General features: G+C 35.8%; 1 protein-coding gene across 1 annotated transcript in view; it reads right to left on the bottom strand.

Annotated features, from left to right (window-relative positions):
• Positions 1 to 25,458, bottom strand: part of LOC143638675 (fibrous sheath-interacting protein 2-like) — a 97,522-nt gene that overhangs the window by 31,833 nt on the left and 40,231 nt on the right. The window contains exon 9 of the mRNA XM_077106500.1: positions 8 to 1,240. Coding sequence (XP_076962615.1) covers positions 8 to 1,240 — 1,233 coding nt within the window. The remainder of the gene's footprint in view (positions 1 to 7; positions 1,241 to 25,458) is intronic.

Below are 25,458 nucleotides of genomic sequence, written 5' to 3' on the forward strand. Positions count from 1 at the left end.
CTAGTGCCAGTGAGCCTGTTCTCTTCTTCAGGGTCAGAAAGCCCGCTCAGTCTGGAGCATCTATGTATTTGGACATCTCTTTGCCTTGACTTCTGATGCAACTGAGTCAAGATATCATCAAGTACCTGAAGGGTGAACACTGTTTCTTCAGTTGAAGTAAGCCTTTCATTATTAAGTCCAATTTGTATATAATCTAGTATAGTGCTGATTGCTTCCTCTATGTGACCAAACAGAGAAGATTGGGACAAAATATTTGACACTAAATTTTGTAAAATGGCTGCATCAGGTTCAGTACTGGATTTTCTTATGCTGGAAATCTTTCTCTGAAGGAGAGAACATGTTGGATCTTTTGTGTGTTGCTGATAAGCATGTTTGGGTGTGACTTGAAGGTGAACAAATTCATTTTGCTTGGAAGATGCAAGAGCCTTTAGCTTTTCTAAAATCATACGAACCAGATCGTCTGCAATATCACGCATGTTCTCTAAAGTACAAGGCAGTGAATTATTTAAAGATTTTTCTTTTGGTGAAATGAAATATTCTCCACTAGGTGTTAAGTCTGATTTAAAGTGGACTGACACATCTTTTTGGGAAAATACCTCAGAACATTTTTTCTCAATTGCATACTGTAGCTTCCCAAGCACATTTTCCACAATTTCAGAAGCTGCTGAGGAGATATTGACATTAGAGATTATTTGTTTTGTGTTGGCATCAGTGTGGTTAACAGAAACTTCAGCCGTAGTAGAGGTGAGTGTAGGAATGGTCTGGGTTAAATCAGACATCATTTCTCGAAAAATGTTTTCTAAAGTCAACTCAGTTTCCTCTTTTAGGTAATATTTAAAGTTAACAAAAATATCCTTTAACTCCTGCATCTCATTTACAACATTTGCTTTTTCATCAGAAGATGGTGGGTATTCTAAGTCATCTGTTTTTGTAGCAGCATCCTTAGGTATCTTGGTGCCTGCTTTACTTGGTACAAAAAGGTCACTATCGGATTCACAGACTTTCACCTTGGGGTGGTCAAAGGTCTCACTATAATCACTTTCAAGGGCTATATATTTGTTTTTCTTCTGATGACTTTTTCCCACAAATTTTATTTCTGTGTCATCAGATGAGAATTTTGAAGGTGTGGGTAGGTTCTCCATTGACCTGTTAGGTACCTTTGCAAAAGGCTCTGCCTGAAATGTCATATTTGGTTCGTATACCAATATTTCACTGCATGTGCTACAGCATCTTGAACTATCTGAAGATAGGGAAGAGTCATAAGACTTTAAGCCTGTATTATTTTTTATCCTTTCTTCATAATTTGTGACGACTGGGTATAATATACTGGTCACTGCAGCCACAACCCATGTCATTATATTATGAATTATAGTGTTCAGTTCTTCATAAGTTACCTGGAAGGGAAGTGAGCAGGAATACAACAAAAATCAAATATAATTGTTCTCTGTGTCAGAGAAAGGGGTAAACTTTAATTCTGTATGTTAATGTGCAGCTAGAGTAGTCATGTATAGAGAGAGACAATATGAAAGGGTATTTTTAGAACCTCAGATTAATTTCAACTGGTTTATTTTCTATGGCTGTAATCTATTCTTTGATTCAAAAGCCCTTGGAAATTTTATTTTTAGTATTTATTACTGGAGATAAATTGGCTTTCTGGGAAAAGTCAGATAGATGTCTAAACTCATACCAAACAAATGCTTTGGTGAGAAATAAAATTGTATTTATGATCTGGGCAATATTTCTTAAAAATACAAATAAGATTACCTCAAAAAACTATTTCATGAAGCAGATTTGCAGTCAAAATTGTGTTCATGTCACAGCTGACACTGGCCCATGGGTAGATGCAAAGTGTATTTTTAAAACTCTGCATCTGTTCATATTATTGTTATAGATATATTTTGGAAACATAAAAATCCTCTTGCCTATATTAAATAGTAAGTTTTTAAAGTTTTTTTTACACTCAACACAGCTAGGCCAAGAGTGCTTAACTGTTGCAGGAACTCTGTTTTTCAAGGTTTGAACACCAGTCAATGGCAGCAAAGGCCAGGTGCCTGACATTTGGGCAGCACAGGTAATGATAGAATCCTTATAATGTAGTTGTTGCCTACACCCTCTTTCTCCCCAGAGTTGGCTCCAAGACTGCTCAGATTCAGGCCAACGTTCAAAGGAAAGTTTACACGTTGTTATATATTACATACTCTCTCTTGATCTCCTGTCAAAGGGTTGCAAGCCAACTCAATGGAGAGTCATTTCATTCCACTTTAATTACCAAATACCTCAATGCATTTTTATTGTAATAAAATACATGACATAAACTTTACCATATTACTACTTTAAAGTGTATAGTTCAGCAGCATCATGTACATTCACAATGTTGTGCAACAGTCATCACTATCTAGTTCTTTTATTGCATTTTTTAACCCACTATCCCGACTGGAAAATGGCAATTGAGTTGGAAAACTATACTTTGGGATGACAGTATATAGTTTAAAAATACTTTTTTAGAGAAACATATTCTAAATCAAACACTTCTAAGAATAACATCTAAATATTAATAACATCTAAATATTAATAACATCTAAATATTAATAAGAAAGTCACTCACCTTCTTGGTCTAATTTTTCTAAATCTATTCCAATATACATAAGTTAAGCATTTCAATATATATTATTTGCTTATTGCCAGAGGTCACGTGCATCATTCTTACATTTAATTTTTTTTAGTTGTCAATGAACCTTTATTTATTTATATGCAGTGCTGAGAATCAAATCCAGTGTCTCACACATGCCAGGCAAGTAAGTGCTGTACCATGGATCCACAATCCCAGCTGTCATACCTACATTTTTACTCTTAGCATAGTTGAGAAGAAGCATTTCCAACTTTGATTGAAAAAATATAGGCATTCTTAGACATTTTTCATTAAGTGAAATGTGATAAATAGAATTTGCTTTTTCAGTTGATTTTCATCACAAAACTGAGAAATACCTTTTAGTGATAGTGTATATTTGTGTTTATCACATGGTCTATGAACTGAATAGACATTTATGAAAAAGTGTGAGAGAATGTATGCCACTCCTCTGTACCCTCCTCCCCTACATGTTTGCTGTCTAGCCCCTGAGTTGGGTCTCATCACCCTCTTAGCTTGCAATAGTCCAAGTTTCAGTTCTCAGGTCACCAGGTTCTTTCTTTAGGTGGAGTAGCCGAACTACATTCATTTTACTCCCAGGAAAAGTAAGAGACAGATTTCAAGTATCATGGCTCAGTCTTGAGCAAGGTCTGTAAAGGCATTTCCCTTAATGGCTTCCCATTATATGGAGTGCATTTTGGGTATTTGATGCTTTTCCTGTGATGGATGAACCTCTTAAGGCTACCCCAACCTACCCTCCTCACTCCCCTGTCCTAAGGGCAAACATCTTCTTTTATAAATAACTTTGAACCACTGCAAAACCCAAGATTAACTGAGAATGAAAATCAAGGAAGAGAAAAAGGCAGAGGGAGACTAATGTGAACAGATGATATAGCTGGTTGTCTGATTCACAGATTTTTCTATTTTAAGATATGAGACAATATCCTTAATATGTTACTTTATCAGTGTATCTCATCATACATACTTTTTCTTGACAATAATCTTGATAAGAGGTCCATTGTCTAAAGAGTCAAGAGATTGATTTTATTACTTAATAATTCATGGAACTTCCCCCCAAATCTGATATTATACCCTTGATTCATGTTAGTCATGTTTATTTTGTAGTTGAGCAGTAGTAAAAGATCTACAGATAATGATTTGATAATGATGAATGAAAATTATGGTTTTCATAATAATAAAATCAGTATCAAATTAGATGTAACTCTTTTCAAGGTATCATAATATTCCAATATGTTCTAATCAGAATTATCACCTACCACACAGAAACAAAAATACATTTTACTAAGTTGTAACAAAAAAGAGACCACTGAAATCATGCACATTATAGACTTAAAGTTGAAAAAAAACCCCTAAGGTCTAAAGATGCAATTCTGATTCATTTTCATATTTTTGCCAATATGGATACACTGTTTCTCTTCATCCTGAATTTATTAAAAGAAAAATGATACTCCATCTTCATTGTTACTTGGCCTACACCTTGCATTATTGAATTTACTTTTCCCCCAAGGCTTACAATTCAATTTTGAGAAGTTCAGCCAGACTGAGATATTATAACCTAACTTTTGGTAGAAAAAGAAAATTTTACAGTTTCATAATATGGTTAGTAGCAATACCCCATCCTCAGATGAGTACTTTGTTTTGCAATTTAGACCTGGAACCTGAATGCTGTTAGTGACATAGTTTCTATCCTGGACTTCATTTATTTTTCTGAGACCTGGTTTTGAAGGACAACTGTGGCACAATATACTTCCCTGCAGATCTCCTGCAATATATTGTTCCCAGAATCATTTTTTTTCTTTCTCTACCTTGTATCACAGGCATCAAGTGGAATCCAGTGATTCCTGTGTATTCATTACTACCTGACCCCATAGGCTTTCATCCTAAAGGCATGCATTTAGATAAAAGGAGAAAGTAAAGCCTCATGAACAAATCTAACTAGATAAATGAGAAAAGCCTCATGTAAGAGTACTAGAAAGTAGTCACAATATTGATATAATCTGGAATTATGATTTAATCATCTTGTTGGGGTCAACTGAGCAGAAACATGCAAGTGAATGGGGTTGTTAGATCTGAAAGTTCTACCGTAATTCCAGGAGTAATGGGATAGTCCATCTATTTTTCCCTAGTCTGAGGTGGTTTTTCATGATAGAGCTATGGTTATGTTGATGTTACTTAGAGTAAAGCATCTAAGATTTAGGTCATTTTTGGTGTCAACTCTCTATGTCTTAAGTAAAAAGAGCAGAGATATTAATGACAATTAATTCAGAATCCCCAAAGAGAAGGCACATTTTCACATGCCATAAAACTATAAATATGCTTATCTACTTCTGACTTTCCTTCCATTTAAACTCACTTTAGTCCAGAAGATAACTTCAAGATATCTTTACTTGGTTGACCAACTACCATCTACTGAAGACTATTATGACAAGACTAAATTTTAGTCAGTTTGCATAACCCTTCTGAATATATAATCTTAAAATCTGATCAGTTGTATTCTACCTGTAACTCAGGCCTATAGCTTTGGGGTAATTTCTGACACCTCTTGATTATCTACACCACGGAGTTCATTCTATTGCCAAATCCATACATTCATTACAGAGGCTGTGTGGGATTTGAAAGCAGCATCTCTGCACTCTAACTTTGGTGTTCTACTCTAAGAGCTAAAGACTAGGTAGAGTTTTGTGGGTGGCTGACATTTTGTCCACTATCCTTTTTGTCCTCAACTCACTCTCTGTTACTATGCATGTCTCTCTTTTTTCCTGATGAATGTGTAGCACAGCTAAAGTCAAGGTAGTGTTTCATTGATCTTGGTGTCTACCTGATACCCAGAACTATGCTGTGAACATGGTATGTTATTTAAAAAGTGTGATAAGTCCCATTCAACATGTTTTGGGTCTGTGCATATTTCTCTCTACTCCAAAATTGAGGTCTTTGTACAGGCCACAAATCACTGATGAACTTGTACAACTGACTCCTAGTTAATGGTCCTTAATTTATCCTACATGTTGTTGGCAGAGGCATTTAGCAGAGTTGTTGACTTGAGAATATCCTCTTCCTCCTTGCAACTATCAGAATGTCACCCAATGAATCAGATAGAAACTATTGAGCACAGTCTTTAGGGAAATAGACTCACTATATTTTTGACTCTTCTCATCCTCTCTTCCATACCAATCATAAAAACATACTCATCATCTGAATGCAAAGCTTAATTGTTGCAATTGTTTATTCTTAGATACTATCTTATCACATTTTTCCTCTTGTCCTGATGTCTTTGGTTCTTATTATATTTTATTAATCTCACTGTGTATGTACTTGTGCTAGCTCTAGAAAACACAGAAAACTAAGGAGGTGAGGTGTGAGAAGAGAAAGGAGGCAAATGATGGAATAGTTGTGATTTGTCCACAGTTGAAACTTCTGAAGCAACAGAAAAAGAGGACTGAGTGAAAGATCTTGAACCTGCTTCATTCTGAATAAGGTAAAGGAATGTGACATGGGTGCAATGGAAAGAATTTGAGTAGATGGTGGTGTTAGCTAGTGTGTGTGTGTGTGTGTGTGTGTGTGTGTGTGTATGTGTGTGTGTGAGTTTGTGCATGTGCCTACCTGTGTGCATGCTCTAGCCTAATGCTGTCCTGGATATATCTTAAAGATATTTTAGCCCTATATATTTGAAAGGGATGCTGGAGAAGTCCCAGATCATATGTGGAGTTCTCTATCATAGCTAATTTTTAATAAAGTGGTATTCAGAGCATTTGCTATTAAAAAGACTCAAGTGATTCTGTAGCTCTGTAGTCTGTAAGGAGGGAGGTAAGAATTAACACTTTATGAACTACACATAATCATTACTACCTTTATACTGATTGAATATTTGGACTAGTCACTTTCCTCCTTATGGTGTCTTTAAATCCCATGAGCACTTGCAAGTCAGACAAACTGATGCCCATCAGTCCTTAGCTCAAATTCCTTCTCCAAAAAACTTGGTCTGAATGTCAACACGATTTATCACCACACACTATTTCACTTCAACCAACCATTTGTGCCATACTTTAGGATTCTAAAGCTGATCTTGTACCTCATTTGGTTCACTGAGTGCTTAAAAGGTGGTGATGGTGTGTGTGTGTGTGTGTGTGTGTGTGTGTGTGTGTGTATTCCATTGGGAGTTATTTCATGTTTGTGAAATATTATTCAAGATTGAAGAGAACAGCACATTGGCAAAACAGGTGGCCACTAAGTTTTGAGGGTGGAAAAACCCTTAGACTAAAATAAAAATCTTCTTCACTGGCCTTTATTTTCCATCATTAGAGACTGATTATTTTAGATTATAATGCAAATAGCATTAGGATTGGGGTAATAATAATACTAGATAATGGACTAACTTATTGTCATTAGGATACCAATGCCCCAATAGTCAGAAGTAAAGACACATGTTAGATCAGGGAGAGGAGAAGAAGAGAAAGCTACCTGGAGAGGAGAAATGATAGTAGGGTTCTACCTGAAAAGGAGTGAAGGCCCTAGGTGTTGAGGGAGCATAGAACCAAAGTGAGAATAGACGAAGAGGTGGAAGAAGTTGACTAAATTTTGCCTGCTTTACATTTTTAGCTTAGTCCTGAGAGGTTATAAAAGATGAGAGTTTTACTAAGTAGAACTTAATAAAGTAGAACTACAAGAATGAAGAGAGAATGATAGAAATCTGCCTTCAAGCAGCATTCCTGTACAATTACTAAAATCATATATTAATGTATTAAGTTTTATTAAATACTTACCTATTTAAAAAATCCTGAGAAGGGACAATGTCCTGAACTGTATAGATTTTTCAAAGAGAAAAAGAGAAAATTATTATTTGTTCTTATCCTTCCCAAGCTATTTGTAAAACAGCAATTAACATATATGTTATTAGGTTTTTATTCTCTGTTATTACTGCTTTGTTTCAAACCTCAAGGTACTCCTCAGGAAGTATAGAATGTACTTTAAAATTTTGGACCTTTCCTACATGTCCAGCTTAATTTCTGGTCACTGTTCTTCAAATATTCTGTGTTCCAGAGATGTACAACAACTTGAAATCCCCAAAATATAGCATGTTTTTCACATCTTAAGGTCTTTGCTCTTTCTTTGTCTGGAATTTTAGTATCCCTCTTTCAAACTTCTCATCCTTTAGGATTTATTCAGCTCATGTCACCTCCTCCAGAGAGCCTTCCTTGAAATCCACCTAAAGCCCATCCTCTGTTAATGCTGCTGAAGCATCTTATACACACTTCTATTATAAGACATCCTGTGCTGTATTGTAATTACTAGTTTACAGTGTCAGGCACGTTGTAAATAGGATTTATTTGTTTAATGAATTCTTTAATGTATTTACTTGTTCAATGTTTAGTCTGCATGTCATTGATCTCTTCCCACTCAAATGCTATCTAAAATGTTTGTATGCCATCTAGTTTTAAAATTTTAGTAAATATTTTTGAATAATTATACTAAAGTCCATAATATGTCCATAAGAATCCTGGGATGGTATGTCAATTATGCATCTACATGACTAAATGAAAATCTTAAAATAATGCTCTGAATAATAAAATAGTATCACTGATTAGGGCCTAGGTCATGGTCAAGGTGATTTACTATTTATTTTTCTCCCAATAAATGTAAAGTACATAGTGAGTAATCAGTAAATCCCAATGATCAGGACTGGGAGTGTATCACAGTGGTAGAGCACTTACCTAGTGTGTGTGAGAGTCTCTGGGTTGATTCTCAGCAACAATTTTTTTCAACACTCTTAAAAAATGTTCTACTTAAATTGTATGTACCCTTGAGTTTCTTTGTGTATGAGTATGTTTTTGTGAATGTTCAGTTTTGGAAAGGAAGGGGCTGAAATTAATAGTGTATAAACATGAGAAATGAAGTGTGAAGATAGAACTGTTGTGGTTTTAGAATATGTCAAACAAATCCTTTGATAGTTATCCTCCATAAGGAAAAGGTCAATTCTCTTCCTTTTGAGAGTGATTGGGACTTAGTACCTTGCTTCTAATGAATGGTACATGGTGATAGTGATGGTGTGCAACTTTTGAAACTAGGGTCATATGGTGTATTGTAGCTTAAGCCCCTTCTCTTGTATCTCCTCTTCTGGGGGAAGCAAGCTACTCAAGAAATCCTATGGAGAGGTCTACATGGTGAGGAATTGAGACCTCCTGCCAGTGACCATCAGGGACTTGAGCCCTCTTGCCGAGAGTCCTATAAATGAACCACCTTGGAAGTGAATCCTTCAGTTCCAGTCAGGTCTTCACATGACTGTCTTCGCATGACTGTAACAGTTTTGGATGATATATCTTGACTATAAGTAAATTCATGAGAGACTTTGTATCCGAACCATCTAGCAAAGTTGCTCCCATATTTCTGACTACAGAAACTGTGAGATAATAAATATTTGTTCTTACAAGCTTCCAATTAGGGAGCAATTTGTTATTCAAAAAAAAAGATATCTAGTGAATTTCTTAAAGAAAAAGAACTCTATGATTTCCAGCAATGGGGAGAATTAAATATCCTGAAGAGCCCAAATGTATAAAACCTGTTAGAGATGCAATGGGAATTTGATGGAAATGCAACTGGAGAACTTTAATACACATCTTTGATGGTTGGACATATCTAGTTGACAGTAAGAAAAGATATTCTAATACACAAAAAGTTCAGTAAAGACATCAAATAATTGAATAATAGAATCAATAAGTATAATTTAATACTCATTTAGAGTCCTACATCTTTCAAATAGAGAATATACATTTTTGGTTTGTCTATGGAACACATTAAAATATCAATCACAGGGCTGGGGTTGTGGCTCAGTGGTAGAGTGCTTGCCTGGCATGTGTGAGGCACTGGGTTCGATCCTCAGCACCACATAAAAATAAATAAATAAAATAAAGGTATGTGTCCATCTACAATTAAAATATTTTTAAAAATATCAATCACATATTTGGCCACAAGAAAACCTTAACAACTTCAAGATGGTAGAGATTTACAGGCTATACTCTCTGAACCTAGTTTCAAAAATATGACCCTAAATACTAATTACTTAGTTATTAAGAAACTATTGTGGGTAACTTTTAAACCAAGAGGGAATTAAAAGGAGAAAAGTATAACCTATCTAAATGAGAATACATTAAATAACTATAGAAAAACCCCACAAGTTGTTCCTCTAGGCTTTGCTATAAAGTATTCTTTCATTGCTTCTCCCATGATTCCAGACCAGCTTCTATAACTGCTTAAATGACTGTTCCACTTAGATGTCTTACTTTGATACCCACATGCACCTCAAACTCAGTATATTCAAAGTTGACTTAATTCTTCTTCTTTCCAACTTGTTCCTCTTTCTGTATTATCTAATGAATGGCACCACTATATTCACTATCCATTTAGTTGCCCAGTCTAGAAATCTGAGAGTTGTCTTTAATTCCTTATCTCCCTTATTTAATTGGGAACCAAGTCATCCATTCATCCTCCATAGTCAAATCTGGGCCCAGCTCTCCAGTCTCACTGCCATTGCCTTCATTGAGAACATATTTATTGCCTTGACTATTTGTAATAACCTCTTTAATTGTGATAAGAAGCAGCATGATATTATGATTAGGATTGGTTGAATCAGACAGATTGGATCTGTTTGATTCAATCAATCTGGGTTAAAACTCTGGCTTTGCCATATACAAGTGACTTTAGTAAGATAGTTTACCACTCTGAGACTTAACTTACTTATATGTAGAATGGTAGATAAAAATGTTCTGACCTAAATAAGTTACCAGAAGGGTTAAGTGAGAGACTATAAAGGGTATAGCATGGTACATAGCAAGTGTTCAATAATTGCCATTATTATTTTTATTGTTTCTTTGAACTTCATACTCTTCTAATTCCATTTTTACTTGTTTGCAATGACAAATTCTGACCATTTTATGTCCCTGGTGATATTCTTCAATAGCTATCCTTAGATAATAGGATAGACGGCAAATATTTGGCATGGCCTACCAGAGTCTTAATGATCCAGTTTTATCTACCAGTCAAGCTTCATCTTCCACAACTTTCTACCTTTAATTTTTAGCCAAAGCAATTATTTCCTAGAAGGTTATCTCTATCATTTTTCTGTGTAGAAAATTCTTTCTCAACCTTCAAGTCTCAGCTCAATTATGGCTTCCTCTGCAAAACTTTCCGTATTTCCCTATACTTCCACTGGACTTTATACATACCTTCATTGTACACTCATCACATTGAGTTGTGATTATTGATATAATTGTTTCCCCCTAAACTGTAAAATCCAAAGGTAGAGACCATGGCTTTATTACTTTGTATGTTAAATAATTATCACAGCACTTGACATGTAGCAGAAACTCAATAAATGTCAATTAAATGATTGGGAGATTTACTTAAAAATTATTGCTTATGTTTACCTGGATCATAGTTGATATTTGATTTCTTGTAATTTTTTTCATTCAAATCATCATTCGTTATCTACATATGGCATAAGAAAATATAAACAATGAAACAAAGTTTACCCCCAAAGAATTTTTAAAGGATTTGATTATTGACTATTTTTCATATTAAAGATACAAAAATTGAAGAAAATATTTTAAGAACTTATTTAAAAGTCTATTTAGAATAAATATGTATGCCTTATTATGGGTCATATTACATATATTATTACTGAAGAACTCAAGATAACTAAAAAAAATGTACTGATCAACATGGAAGACAATCAACTGAACAGCTAAAAAGAGTATGTATGGTTTTTGAATGAAGCTAACCATTGGAGAAGTGTATTCAGAGAGCCGGAAGGCAGAGACCAGGTTATCTGCACACTTGGAATGTGACTCTTTGACTTAACCAAGAACTCTACTTGCTTGGGTAATTATATTGGGAGATAAATCCAACAAAATAGATCTTGTTTTTTTTTCCTCTAGGTCTGAGAGCTGAACACAAGCCATCAGAAATACATTTCCTGATACCAGTGGGATGGGAGAAATAAATTGGAAAATAGTAATATTCTAATTTAATAAAAGAATTCATGATACTTTTCAAAATAAATAAGATGTTTGTGACCATTTGATATACTCATATTGTCCAACATATTTCAAAGTCTCTTTTAAAAACTGATGATATAAATTTGTTTATTGATATTTTTAGGTAAAGTATGTTATATTACTTTTGTAATCCATGTTATACTGAAGGACACTTTTTTTCTGGCTCTAGCTAGAAGCTAGTAAAATTTAATTTCTTATATACAATTGCTAAACTATCTCCAAGTAGTAAGTTTCTTTCTTTAGATACCAAGCATAGTGATTATGGATGTTGACATAGTAGCATAGTGCCCATACACAATAGGTGCTTCATTAATGTGTGTTTATACAGAGAAGCTTATTATGGCCAATACATGATTTTTTAACCATTATATATGTGTATCTGTCATTTACTATGCATTTAACATAGGTTATAGCAAACAATGCCACTTTCTACTTTAGTTATGTAGAATTCGTTTGTGAAGACCACAGTAAATTTCCTGCATGATGACATCTCAAGTCATGTTAATTTTTAGAGCTGAAGAAGTAGTTAACACAGTGATAATGGAGCTAAGAATGTGATATGCATTTGATTTCTGTAACAACAACTGGAAGCCCCCAGTGACAATCTATGTTGTGACCATAGGCTATGCTGTGAATATCTGCTGTTACCTTTCCAACATTAAATGACTGGGCACTGGTGACAAAGGGGACAGAATAAGATAATATGGCTGACTCTGCACACCCATTACCACTTGAAGAGTAGTGATTCATCCTCAATTTGATGCTTGCTTTGCAGGGAATATGTACCTTAAAGTTCTGGTAACCCACCAGTTAGGAAGCCTATAACTTAAGGGCTATTAAGTGGAAACACTTATTTCTGGTGATTACTATTATGAATTAAGGCAAATATAACATTCAAGTTTTGGATCTAAACAAGTTTAAAATCTCAGGCTCACTACTTTTTTTGCCAGCTTACAAATTGTTATTGATATGGCCTACATTTACTGTATGGCAACATGAACATAACTGATAGCTATGAATGTCAGTAGAGTGAAGCAGCCCAGGACTGTTACTGGGTTCCTATTTCAATTTTTATAAAATCTTACTATGGAATGGTTAACTACAGGGAATAAGGATATTCTAAATTATTATTTAATGAAAGAAAATTTTATACCAATTGTTAATCATAATTTCATACCTTATTTGTTCTGTTTGCATCTGGTACAAAAGAGGTACTACTTACCTCTTGTGTTAGAATATCCAGTATAGACTGTCTGGAGATAGATGATGATTTTTCAGAAAAAACTGGAGTAAGAGCCAAGGCACTGTTTACTTTGGGGGGACAGAAGAGGTACTGTTAATTACTAGAAAATGACATAGCTCTCCTTGCTGTGTTGACATTATGTCTAGAATTATTATAGTCAATAATGTATTTATTGATGCAAGTTGAGGCAGATCCAAGGATAAGATGACTTTCTGAATTCTTCAGCCTATAAACTTCTACTGGCTCACCACTGCCTCAAGGACAAGCCTGAACTCCCCAATCTATGACCCAAACTTCCTTTACCAGCTTAATATCCCTTCACCCCCACTATCAGAATGACCTATTTTTCACTTTATGCAATAGACAAGGGGGAAACTCTAGGATTTTCTTTTTTATTTGTTCTTTGCAGATATACATAACAGTAAGAATACATTTGGACATATTAATACATGCACAGAGTATAACTTATTCTAATTAAGATTCTATTCTTGTGGTTGTACATGATGTGGAGTTTCACTGTAGTATATGCATATATGAACATAGGAAAGTTATGTCCAATATATCCCACTGTTTTTCATATTCCTATACCCCTTCCCTTCTCTTCATTCCCCTTTGTCTAATTCATTGAACTTGTATTCTCATTCCCCCACCATTTGTTTGTTAGCATCCACATATCAGAGAGAACATTTGACCTTTGATTTTTTGGGATATCTTGTTTCACTTAGCATGATAGTCTCCAGATCCATCCATTTACTGGCAAAGGTCATAAAGGCATTCTTTTTATGGATGAGTAATATTCCATTGTGTATATATGCCACATTTTCTTTATCCACTGATCTGTTGAAGGGCTTTTAGTTGGTTCCATAGCTTAGCTATTGGGAATACTGAGTACTTTCAAGTTGAGTAATTATATACCCAAAGCTGTCTTTCAGGAAGATTACATTCACAGTAACATATAGGATAGGTTAAAAGGGTAGGTCAAAAGGAAGAAGAAAAGATTGGGAGAAATTTATTGCAATAATTAATGTCAGGGTGACACGAATAGGAAGGAAAAGGAGGTTGTGAGAAAGCTTAAGGAGTATATTAGAATGTAAAAATTTGGGGATGTAGAATATGAGCAATAGAAAACAGTCAAAGATAGGTCAGGTTTTATGCCTGGATAACAATGGGAGGAACAGAGGACAGGGATTGGGTTGACTGGGGGTTGATAGATGTGGCTTTGTTTATATTAGATTTGAGGGGCTTGATGGCCACCCATGTGATTTCCTAATGTTCTTGATAGGTGTGTGTGTGTGTGTGTGTGTGTGTGTGTGTGTGTGTGTGTGTTTATGTGTGTAGAATATACCTGGGAATACATGGGAAGCTTTTACAGAAACTGGTAGATATTTGGTTAAACTCTAGTCTAGCCCTGGGGAAATGGAAAACAGCATGCATTAATATGAGAAAGGATGACAGTAGAGGATTCTCTGCACTGGAACTCCCAAATCACAGTGTCATATGTCAAGAAATTACTTCACCTATCTCTACTGTGGCCAGCCACAGTGGAGACTCTAACTTCCTTACACTATGCAACCCCGAAGAACCTATTCGCTCAGGAATTACTAAAAATATAAATTAGTAACATTTATAATTATGGATAATTTTTAATCTTCATGTACCAAAATAAACACACATTTTAAAACCTTTATTTCATTTTTATGTGGTGCTGAGGATCAAACCCAGTGACTCACACATGTTAGGTGAGTGCTTTACCTCTGAGCCACAACCCAAGCCCCAAGCACACATTTTATAATCAGAAAAAAGCATAACTTGAAAACCCATACAAAAAATTAAGCATTGAACTGAAAAAATAACAAGTTATGGATATTGTCCATTTTCTTACCTTTATCATCTAAAGACTGTGATGTTTCAGTTGTTTCTATATCATCCTGTATGATTTAACATTCAAGAGAAAACATTAAAGTAATTAAGCTTCTAAGAGACTTTTGTCTACTCTAAAGCAATCAAATTAACACAGTACCCTTTCCCCCATCCCCATCTCTCTCCTGAGCACTGATCTCAATGCTAATACATACTATCAACCTTCTTCTTACTAACACTCGTGGGTTGTCTAAACTAGTTAGAACTAAACTAGTTCAAAATGAAGACCTATACCTGTGTGCCCCATCCTTCCAAGCTTGCTTCTTCTCTTCTATTCCACGTTTTGGTTAAAGGCATGAAAATCCACCCAGTAAGCCATTCTAAAAAGCTGAGAGTTGTTCTATGTATTTCAAATAAGGACAATTCAATCCAATCTAATCTACTGCTTATTGAACACAATGCATGAAAATGAAATGTGAAACAATAATTTCTGACCTAAAGAAGATTATCACCTAGTAGAACAAATAAAATATAATATATATTTTATACATAGTATACATACAAATATATATAATAAGTTTTGAGATTGAAGTAAGCCTGGGCACTATGGAAGCACAGAGATAGACATCTCATTAATGTAAATCTATATACAAAAATTGAATCAATATCATCATCACCATCATCATCTCCTTCACTCTAGATCCATACATCTATTGATTAACCAATTCCTGACACAGTTTAACTCCGAAATATCTTCAGTCTGTGGTCTCTTGTTAACACTAATAGCCACTGCCTTAATTTGAGTCTTTATATTACATTTTTGGTGTACTGGGGATTGAACCTAGGGGTGCTTTTCCACTAAGCTACAATTCCAGCTCTTGCTATTTTGAGACAGGGTTTCACTAAGTTGCTTAGGATCTTGCTAAATTGCTGAGACTGGCCTCAAACTTGCAATCCTCCTGTATCAGCCTCCTGAGTGTCTGTGGTTATAGGTGTTCCCATAGTACCTGGCTAAGCACTTAAATTTTTATCTGGACTATTTCAGTAGACTTGAAACTATCTTTCCCCTAATCTCTTCTTTTTACCATCTCTTTCACACATTGAAACTAGATTATTTTTTTAGAATCCAAACCATTCTCTTTTGGGGTGGTGGGTACTGCAGATTGAACCCAATGGTGCTTCACCACTTGAGCCACATCCCCAGCCAGTTTTATTTTTTTATTTTGAGACAGAGTCTCACTAAGTTGCTAAGGACCTCGCTAAATTGCTGAGACTGGTCTCAAACTTGTAACCCTCCTGTCTCAGCCTCCTGAGTCACAGAGATTACAGACGTACACCATTGCACCCAGAAAATTATTCTTTTTTTGCATCCCTACTAAAACACCTTCAGTGGCTCCCTATTACTGAGAGGATAAACACATACTTCAGGGAGGTGTACATAAAGAAGGCTTTGGCTTCAATTTACCTTTTCAGCCTCATCTCCTGCACTTCCCTGGCTATGGTTGATAATACCTCTTTGTTTTCCCTTGCACTTTAATTTCTGTCTGCAATTTCTGCCTCATTATATCCTCAGATGTATTCATCTGAAAAATTCAAGACTGACATTTCAAGACAATTTGATTAAAGTTTCCTTTAATAAAGCATTTTTAGACCTCTTTAGGCAGGATCACTCTCTAAAGTGCTCCCAGAGTATTTTGTACAAAACTCTCCTCTCATTTATTACAAGATCTTTTATTTATGACTTATTCTTAGGTGGTGACTATGTCCTTTCCATTTTTGTATGCTATGTCACTCACATTTTCCCTTTTCTTTCAAGCTTAGCATGGGACCTTGCCCACAGTAGGTTCTCAATAAATGTTAGCTGTCATCATTTTCATCATTATCATCTTAATCATCGAGTGTTTAAGTTCATTTCTTCTAAACTTTCATGGTTCACGTAGCATGAAACTAACTCAGCACCTTTGCCAGGAAGAGATTTAAGATCCCATGTTCTTGAAATCAGAAAGTACCAAGCCAGGGGCTATTCATCAAAATAAAAATTAATGACAAATACTGATGATCAATATAAAACATGTAATCATATAACTTTTCACCTTTTTTTCTGTTGTGTTATTCTGTACATCCTTCTCAGGGTAAAATAAAGTTGCTGATTTTTTAACAGAAATCTTGTTATTGATTGGAAAATGGTGAACTGATTCTAAAAGTAAATGAAAGGGAAAATACAAAATTTGTAAATGACTTTATTGAATATGATCACTTACACATATTTAAAATGTTAAATTTGTTCAGTTTTAATATATGTATAAGCCCATAAAATCATTACCACAGTCAAGGTAACAAGCATTTCCATTGCACCCAAAATTGTAAAATGCTCCTTTATAATTAATAGTTTTCTCTATCGCTGTACCCCAGGTAATCACTAATCTTTTTGTTGTTATATATTGATTTCTATTGCCGAGTATTTTACATAAATGGAATAAAATAGGATCTATTTTTTTCCTGACTTCTTTAATTCAGCATATTTTTTTGAGATTCATCAACATTGATGCCTATATTAGTAGTTTATTCCTATTTATTATTATTTTTATTGAATAGTATTCTACATTATGTATGTACAGAGTTATCCATTTACCTATTAAGGAGAATTTAGGTTGTTTCCAGTTTGGGGCTATTATAAGAAATGCTGTTGTGAACATTGGCATACAAAGTCTATGTACACACATATTTTTGCTTCTTTGGGTACACACCTTTTGAAATGGCTGAATCACAGGGTAGATATCAGATTAAGTTAAGTTGCCAAGCTGTTTTCCACAGTGATTGTACCATTTTATATTCCCACCAACAATGTAAGACAGTTCTAGTTTTTCTAGGTCTTGAAAATACTTGGTATGATCAGTTATTTAAATTCTAGTCATTTTTACTAGGTATGTGATTTAATTTACATTTACCTAATAACTTACAATGTTGAACAGATATTCATGTGCTTATTTCCTATCTTATGTCTTCTTCAGCAAAATGTCTGTTCATGCCTTTTGTCAATTTTTGTTAAAGTTTGTATGATATATATTGTATATATTTATATTCTACATCTTTTTACAATGAACATACCATCAACATACAGGACTGGAGACCATGTTTTTCTGTGCTTGCATTTTGGGGCTTCACAGATGTAAACATACATTATGCAACAGGACTACTGTTTCAGAAAATTTATATCATTATTTTTCTCATTTTTGACTCCTTAAGTACATTTTACCCTTGTCTTCTGTGGGCATCTTTCTTTGGAATTGGAGATAGGGATGGAGTATTGAATTTGTAACATGAAAAATACCATGATAAATATCAAGGTAGCATTCATCACCTTGTCATCTAAAAGTAGGGTGATATAGGGACAGTATACATTGGGAGACATGTACATGTCTCTAGAATTTTCCAAAGTTTTATCTTCATTTTTTCTGTAGCAATAGATTGGAAAACTTAACTCAGAAAAATTCTCCTGTAGTGTTGTGGTTTGGATCTTAAATGTTCCCCCCAAAGCTCATGTGTTGAAAACTTGGTCCTCAATTGATAGCATTATTGTGTGGTGGAAACTTGAGGAATTGAAGCCTATCTAGAGGAAGTTAGATCATTGGGGGCATACCCATAAAGGACATATTGGGACCCTGTTGGACCATTCCTCTCTCTCTCTCTCTTTTTGCTTCTCAGCTGCTATGAGGTAAGTAGTTTCCTTCATCCATGATGTATTGCCCCACCAAAGTGCCGGGGCTATGTGACCATGGACTGTAACCTCAAAATATTCGGCCATAAAAAATCTTCCATCCTTTTGTTAATCTTAGGTATTTTGGTCACAGCTATGGAAAGCTGGCTAATACATGTAGTGCACTGGAAATACCCTTGCTCACCATTAAGAGTTATCTGGGTTCAGAAGGAAGGGGGATATGACTTAGGGAAAATTACCAAAGAAATGTCAATTTTTTACAGTAGCACAGAGGTGGTCAGCAAATGGAGGGGTGGTTGGACAGAGAAGCTGGAGAACAAAGGAAAAAGAATAGCTTCCTACATGGCTTATGCTGGGCTTTGGTTAGCTTAGATAAGTGAAATTAACTTGGAAAGCAAACAAGAGGTACTATTGCTCCACTCTCCATTTAAGGACTCTAAAAAGAGATCTGTTAGGTTATCCTATCCTTGTTGCCTTTTTCTCGCTTAGTTCTTTGGGGTCAGGCATAGCAAGTTTCTCTCTGAAGTGTTGCTTTTTTAAGCTATTCTTGGCTCCCATGCAGTGTGGACATGGCCCAGAAAAGGTTGAGATTCTAGCTGGGGAGCTTGTGAGCAAGGAGACACTATGGGAGAGGTGAGAACTCTACCCCAATTGTTATGGGGCAGCCAGACAGGATGGGGGAGATGGAAAAGCCAGAGAACTCTCCTAAAGTCCAGAGAGACCAGAATATTAGTCATTAGCTGGCAGCAGGTTAAAACTATGAATGCCAATAGGCCAAGCACTTTCAGAGTGGAGATAGGAACATCTTTCTGAGAATCCGGGGAGGCAGAGCACATTTCATCCAAACATCCTGACTCTGTTTGTCTTTATGAGGTCATGGAAGCCAGTGCTTCACCCAAATTCATGTGAATATGAAGCACCTGGGGATGTTTTTAAAATGCAGATCTTGACTTAGTAGGTCTAGGGTGGGGACTGGGAATCTTCATTTACAATAAGTTCTTGGTGATGCCCATGCTACTGACACTTAGAAGAGTAAAAACATAAGATTTAATTTTTGTCTCAGACATCTGGACACCATCTTTGGGAAAGAAGTACAGAGATGAGGAGGGTCCCTGAAAGTCTGAGCAATTTGGGGGGGCCCATGATGGTAGAATCTAGAGGAATATTCTCAAGAAGTCAATCACTGAGCCAGAAAACAAAAGGAAGGAAATGCTTAAATGAAGTAAAGAGTGCTGGTTCTCTGAGTATTAAAGAAGCCTCCTTGAGAAGTAGGCTGAAATGTTAAAATGACAAAAATAGGGGGCTGGGGATGTGGCTCAAGCAGTAGTGTGCTCGCCTGGCATGCTTGCGGCCGGGGTTCGATCCTCAGCACTACATACAAACAGAGATGTTGTGTCTGCCAAAAACTAAGAAACCATGAGCAGAACATCCAAGAAATATGGGATAACATAAAGAGACCAAACTTAAGAGTCATTGGGATACAGGAAGGTATAGAGGGATGTCCAAACCAAAGGAATGAGCAATCTATTCAATGAAATAATACAAGAAAACTTCCCAGACTAGAAGAATGAGACAGAATCCCAAATCCTAGAAGCCTACAGGACGCCAAATGTGCAAAATCATAAGAGATCCACACCTAGACACATTATAATGAAGATGCCCAATATACAGAATAAGGAGAGAATTTTAAAAGCTACAAGAGAAAGGAAGCAGATTACATTTAGGGGTAAACCAATCAGGATAACAGCTGATCTTTCAACACAGACTCTGAAAGCTAGAAGATCCTGGAATAACATATTTCAAACACTGAAAGAAAATGGGTTCCAACCAAGAATTGTGTATCCAGTGAAATTAAGCTTCAGGATGGAAGATGAAATTAAAACCTTCCACGATAAACAAAAGTTAAAAGAATTTGCAGCTAGAAAACCATCTATTCAAAACATCCTTGGCAAAATATTACAGGAAGAGAAAATGGAAAATATCAATGAAAACCAACAGTGGGAGGTAGTACAGTAAAGGGGGGAAAATAATCAAAGAGGAAAACAAACCATGTTTAGTAACATAAATAAACAAATATGGCTGGAAGAACAACCCATATCTCAATAATAACCCTAAATGTTAATGGCTTAAACTCACCAATTAAGAGACACAGGCTAGTAGAATGAATCACAAAACAAGACCCAACAATATGCTGCCTTCAGGAGACGCATTTGATAGGAAAAGACATACATAGACTGAAGGTGAAAGGTTGGGAAAAATCATATCACTCATATGGACTTCGGAAACAAGCAGGAGTGTCCATACTCATATCAAATAAAATAGATTTCAAGCCAAGGTTAATCAAAAGGGATAAAGAGGGACACTACATACTGCTCAAGGGAACCATACACCAACAAGACATAACAATCATAAATATATATGCCCCTAACAATGGTGCAGCTATCTTCATCAAACAAACTCTTCTCAAGTTCAAGAGTCTAATAGACCACCATACAATAATCATGGGAGACTTCAACACACCTCTCTCACCACTGGACAGATCTTCCAAACAAAAGTTGAATAAGGAAACTATAGAACTCAATAACACAATTAATAACCTAGACTTAATTGACATATATAGAATATACCACCCAACATCAAGCAGTTACACTTTTTATTCAGGAGCACATGGATCCTTCTCAAAAATAGATCATATATTATGTCACAGGGCAACTCTTAGACAATATAAAGGAGTAGAGATAATACCATGCATCTTATCTGATCATAATGGAATGAAACTGAAAATCAATGATAAAAGAAGTAAGGAAAAATCATGCATCACTTGGAGAATGAACAATAGGTTACTGAATGATCAATGGATTATAGAAGACATCAAGGAGGAAATTAAAAAATTCTTAGAGATAAATGAAAACACAGACACAACATATTGGAATCTATGGGACACATTGAAAGCAGTTCTAAGAGGAAAATACATTGCTTGGAGTTCATTCGTTAAAAAAAGAAAAAAACCAACAAATAAATGATCTAATACTTCATCTCAAAATCCTAGAAAAAGAAGAGAAAAAAACAGCACAAGAAGTAGAAGGCAAGAAATAATTAAAACCAGAGCTGAAATTAATGAAATCAAAACAAAAGAAACAATTGAAAAAATTGACAAAACTAAAAGTTGGTTCTTTGAAAAAATAAATAAAATCGACAGACCCTTAGCCATGCTAATGAAGAGAAGAAGAGACAGAACTCAAATTACTAGCATACGGGATGAAAAAGGCAATATCACAACAGATACTTCAGAAATACAGAAGATAATCAGAAATTATTTTGAATCCTTATACTCCAATAAAATAGAAGATAGTGAAGGCATCGATAAATTTCTTAAGTCATATGATCTGCCAAGATTGAGTCAGGAGGATATAGACAACCTAAACAGACCAATATCAATTGAGGAAATAGAAGAAACCATCAAAAGACTACCAACTAAGAAAAGCCCAGGACCGGATGGGTATACAGCAGAGTTTTACAAAACCTTTAAAGAGGAACTAATACCAATACTTTTCAAGCTATTTCAGGAAATAGAAAAAGAGGGAGAACTTCCAAATTCATTCTACGAGGCCAACATCACCCTGATTCCTAAACCAGACAAAGACACTTCAAAGAAAGAAAACTACAGACCAATATCTCTAATGAACCTAGATGCACAAATCCTCAATAAAATTCTGGCGAATTGGATACAAAAACATATCAAAAAAATTGTGCACCATGATCAGGTAGGATTCATCCCTGGAATGCAAGACTGGTTCAATATACGGAAATCAATAAATGTTATTCACCACATCAATAGGCTTAAAAGTAAGAAACATATGATCATCTCGATAGATGCAGAAAAAGCATTCGACAAAGTACAGCATCCCTTTATGTTCAAGACTCTAGAAAAACTAGGGATAACAGGAACATACCTCAATATTGTAAAAGCAATCTATGCTAAGCCTCAGGCTAGCATCATTCTGAATGGAGAAAAATTGAAGGCATTCCCTCTAAAATCTGGAACAAGACAGGGATGCCCTCTCTCACCACTTCTGTTCAACATAGTTCTCGAAACACTGGCCAGAGCAATTAGACAGACGAAAGAAATTAAAGGCATAAAAATAGGAAAAGAAGAACTCAAATTATCACTATTTGCAGATGACATGATTCTGTACCTAGCACACCCAAAAGGGTATACAAAGAAACTATTAAAGCTAATAAATGAATTCAGCAAAGTGGCAGGATATAAAATCAACATGCATAAATCAAAGGCATTCCTGTATATCAGCGACAAATCCTCTGAAATGGAAATGAGGACAACCACTCCATTCACAATATCCTCAAAAAAAATAAAATACTTGGGAATCAACCTAACAACAGAGGTGATAGACTTACACAATGAAAACTACCGAACCCTAAAGAGAGAAATAGAAGAGGATCTTAGAAGATGGAAAAATATACCCTGTTCATGGATAGGCAGAACTAACATCATCAAAATGGCAATATTACCAAAAGTTCTCTATAGGTTTAATGCAATGCCAATCAAAATCCCAACGGCATTTCTTGTAGAAAGAGAGAAAGCAATCATGAAATTCATATGAAAAAATAAAAGACCCAGAATAGCAAAAATAATGCTAAGCAAGAAGTGTGAATCGGGCGGTATAGCTATACCAGACTTCAAACTATACTACAGAGCAATAGTAACAAAAACAGCATGGTACTGGTACCAAAACAGGCGGGTGGACCAATGGTACAGAATAGAGGACACAGAAACCAATCCACAAAACTACAACTATCTTATATTTGATAAAGGGGCTAAAAGCGTGCAATGGAGGAAGGATAGCATCTTCAACAAATGGTGCTGGGGTAAACTGGAAATCCATATGCAACAAAATGAAACTGAATCCCTTTCTCTCGCCATGCACAAAAGTTAACTCAAAGTGGATCAAGGAACTTGATATCAAATCAGAGACACGGCGTCTGATAGAAGAAAAAGTTGGCTACGATCTACATACTGTGGGGTCGGGCTCCAAATTCCTCAATAGGACACCCATAGCACAAGAGTTAATAACAAGAATCAACAAATGGGACTTACTTAAACTAAAAAGTTTTTTTCTCAGCAAGAGAAACAATAAGAGAGGTAAATAGGGAGCCTACATACTGGGAACAAATCTTTACTCCTCACACTTCAGACAGAGCCCTAATATCCAGAGTATACAAAGAACTCAAAAATTAAACAATAAGATAACAAATAATCCAATCAACAAATGGGCCAAGGACCTGAACAGACACTTCTCAGAGGAGGACATACAATCAATCAACAAGTACATGAAAAAATGCACACCATCTCTAGCAGTCAGAGAAATGCAAATCAAAACCACCCTAAGATACCATCTCACTCCAGTAAGATTGGCAGCCATTAGGAAGTCAAACAACAACAAGTGCTGGCGAGGATGTGGGGAAAAGGGTACACTTGTACATTGCTGGTGGGACTGCAAATTGGTGCAGCCAATTTGGAAAGCAGTATGGAGATTTCTTGGAAAGCTGGGAATGGAACCACCATTTGACCCAGCTATTCCCCTTCTCAGTCTATTCCCTAAAGACCTAAAAAGAGCATACTACAGGGACACTGCTACATCCATGTTCATAGCAGCACAATTCACAATAGCAAGACTGTGGAACCAACCTAGATGCCCTTCAATAGACGAATGGATAAAAAAAAATGTAGCATTTATACACAATGGAGTATTACTCTGCATTAAAAAATGACAAAATCATAGAATTTGCAGGGAAATGGGTGGCATTAGAGCAGATTATGCTAAGTGAAGCTAGCCAATCCCTTAAAAAACAAATGCCAAATGTCTTCTTTGATATAAGGAGAGTAAGAACAGAGTAGGGACGAAGAGCATGAGAAGAAGATTAACATTAAACAGGGATGAGAGGTGGGAGGGAAAGGGAGAGAGAAGGGAAATTGTATGGAAATGGAAGGAGACCCTCAGGGGTATACAAAATTACATACAAGAGGAAGAGAGGGGAAAGGGAAAAAATACAAGGGGGAGAAATGAATTACAGTAGAGGGGGTAGAGAGAGAAGAGGGGAGGGGAGGGGAGGGGAGGGGGGATAGTAGAGGATAGGAAAGGCAGCAGAATACAACAGACACTAGTATGGCAATATGTAAATCAATGGATGTGTAACTCATGTGATTCTGCAATCTGTATACGGGGTAACAATGGGAGTTCATATCCCACTTGAATCAAAGTGTGAAATATGATATATCAAGAACTATGTAATGTTTTGAACAACCAACAATAAAAATTTAAAAAAATATTAAAAAATTCTCTCTCTCTTTAAAAAAATAAAAATGACAACAATAGCTGCTACTCAGTTGGACTATTATAAAATGAACAGGGGAACAAGAGTGGGCAACACGGTACTGCTGCAGAAAAACATGGGGCCGAATATAATATTTCTGCTGCCATTGAAGTGACATAAGTTATCACAGGTCTGAAAAGGCCAAAATCAAAGTAAGGGCAGGATTTTGAGAAAGAACATCAGCACCAGCAGAGGTCTCACCAGGGCCCTAGGCTCAAAACCTTCAGAAATATCAGTAGCACCTCCATTCAGCAATGTACAAGGATGGTTCTCCAGCTGGAACAAATGAGATATAGGTACAAACCTCCCTAGGAGGCAGTATTTCTGAGCAAGGGGTAATAAAAGCAGCTGGTGTGGCACAGGTTGAAGTGCCTCAGGATCTTATTGATAATTGAAAAGTACAGAGACAAGATCAGGAACAGGGGCTGTGGCAAAGTCAGGGTTCTGAACTGTGTTTGGAGAGTTGTCAGCTGCAAGATGTAGGCTACCTTGCTCATGGAAGTGTGGAGACAAGGACACTAATTAGGAAACCCAATGCAGATGGCAATAG

This window comes from Callospermophilus lateralis, chromosome X (genome assembly GCF_048772815.1).
Source record: "Callospermophilus lateralis isolate mCalLat2 chromosome X, mCalLat2.hap1, whole genome shotgun sequence".
NCBI lineage: Eukaryota > Metazoa > Chordata > Mammalia > Rodentia > Sciuridae > Callospermophilus > Callospermophilus lateralis.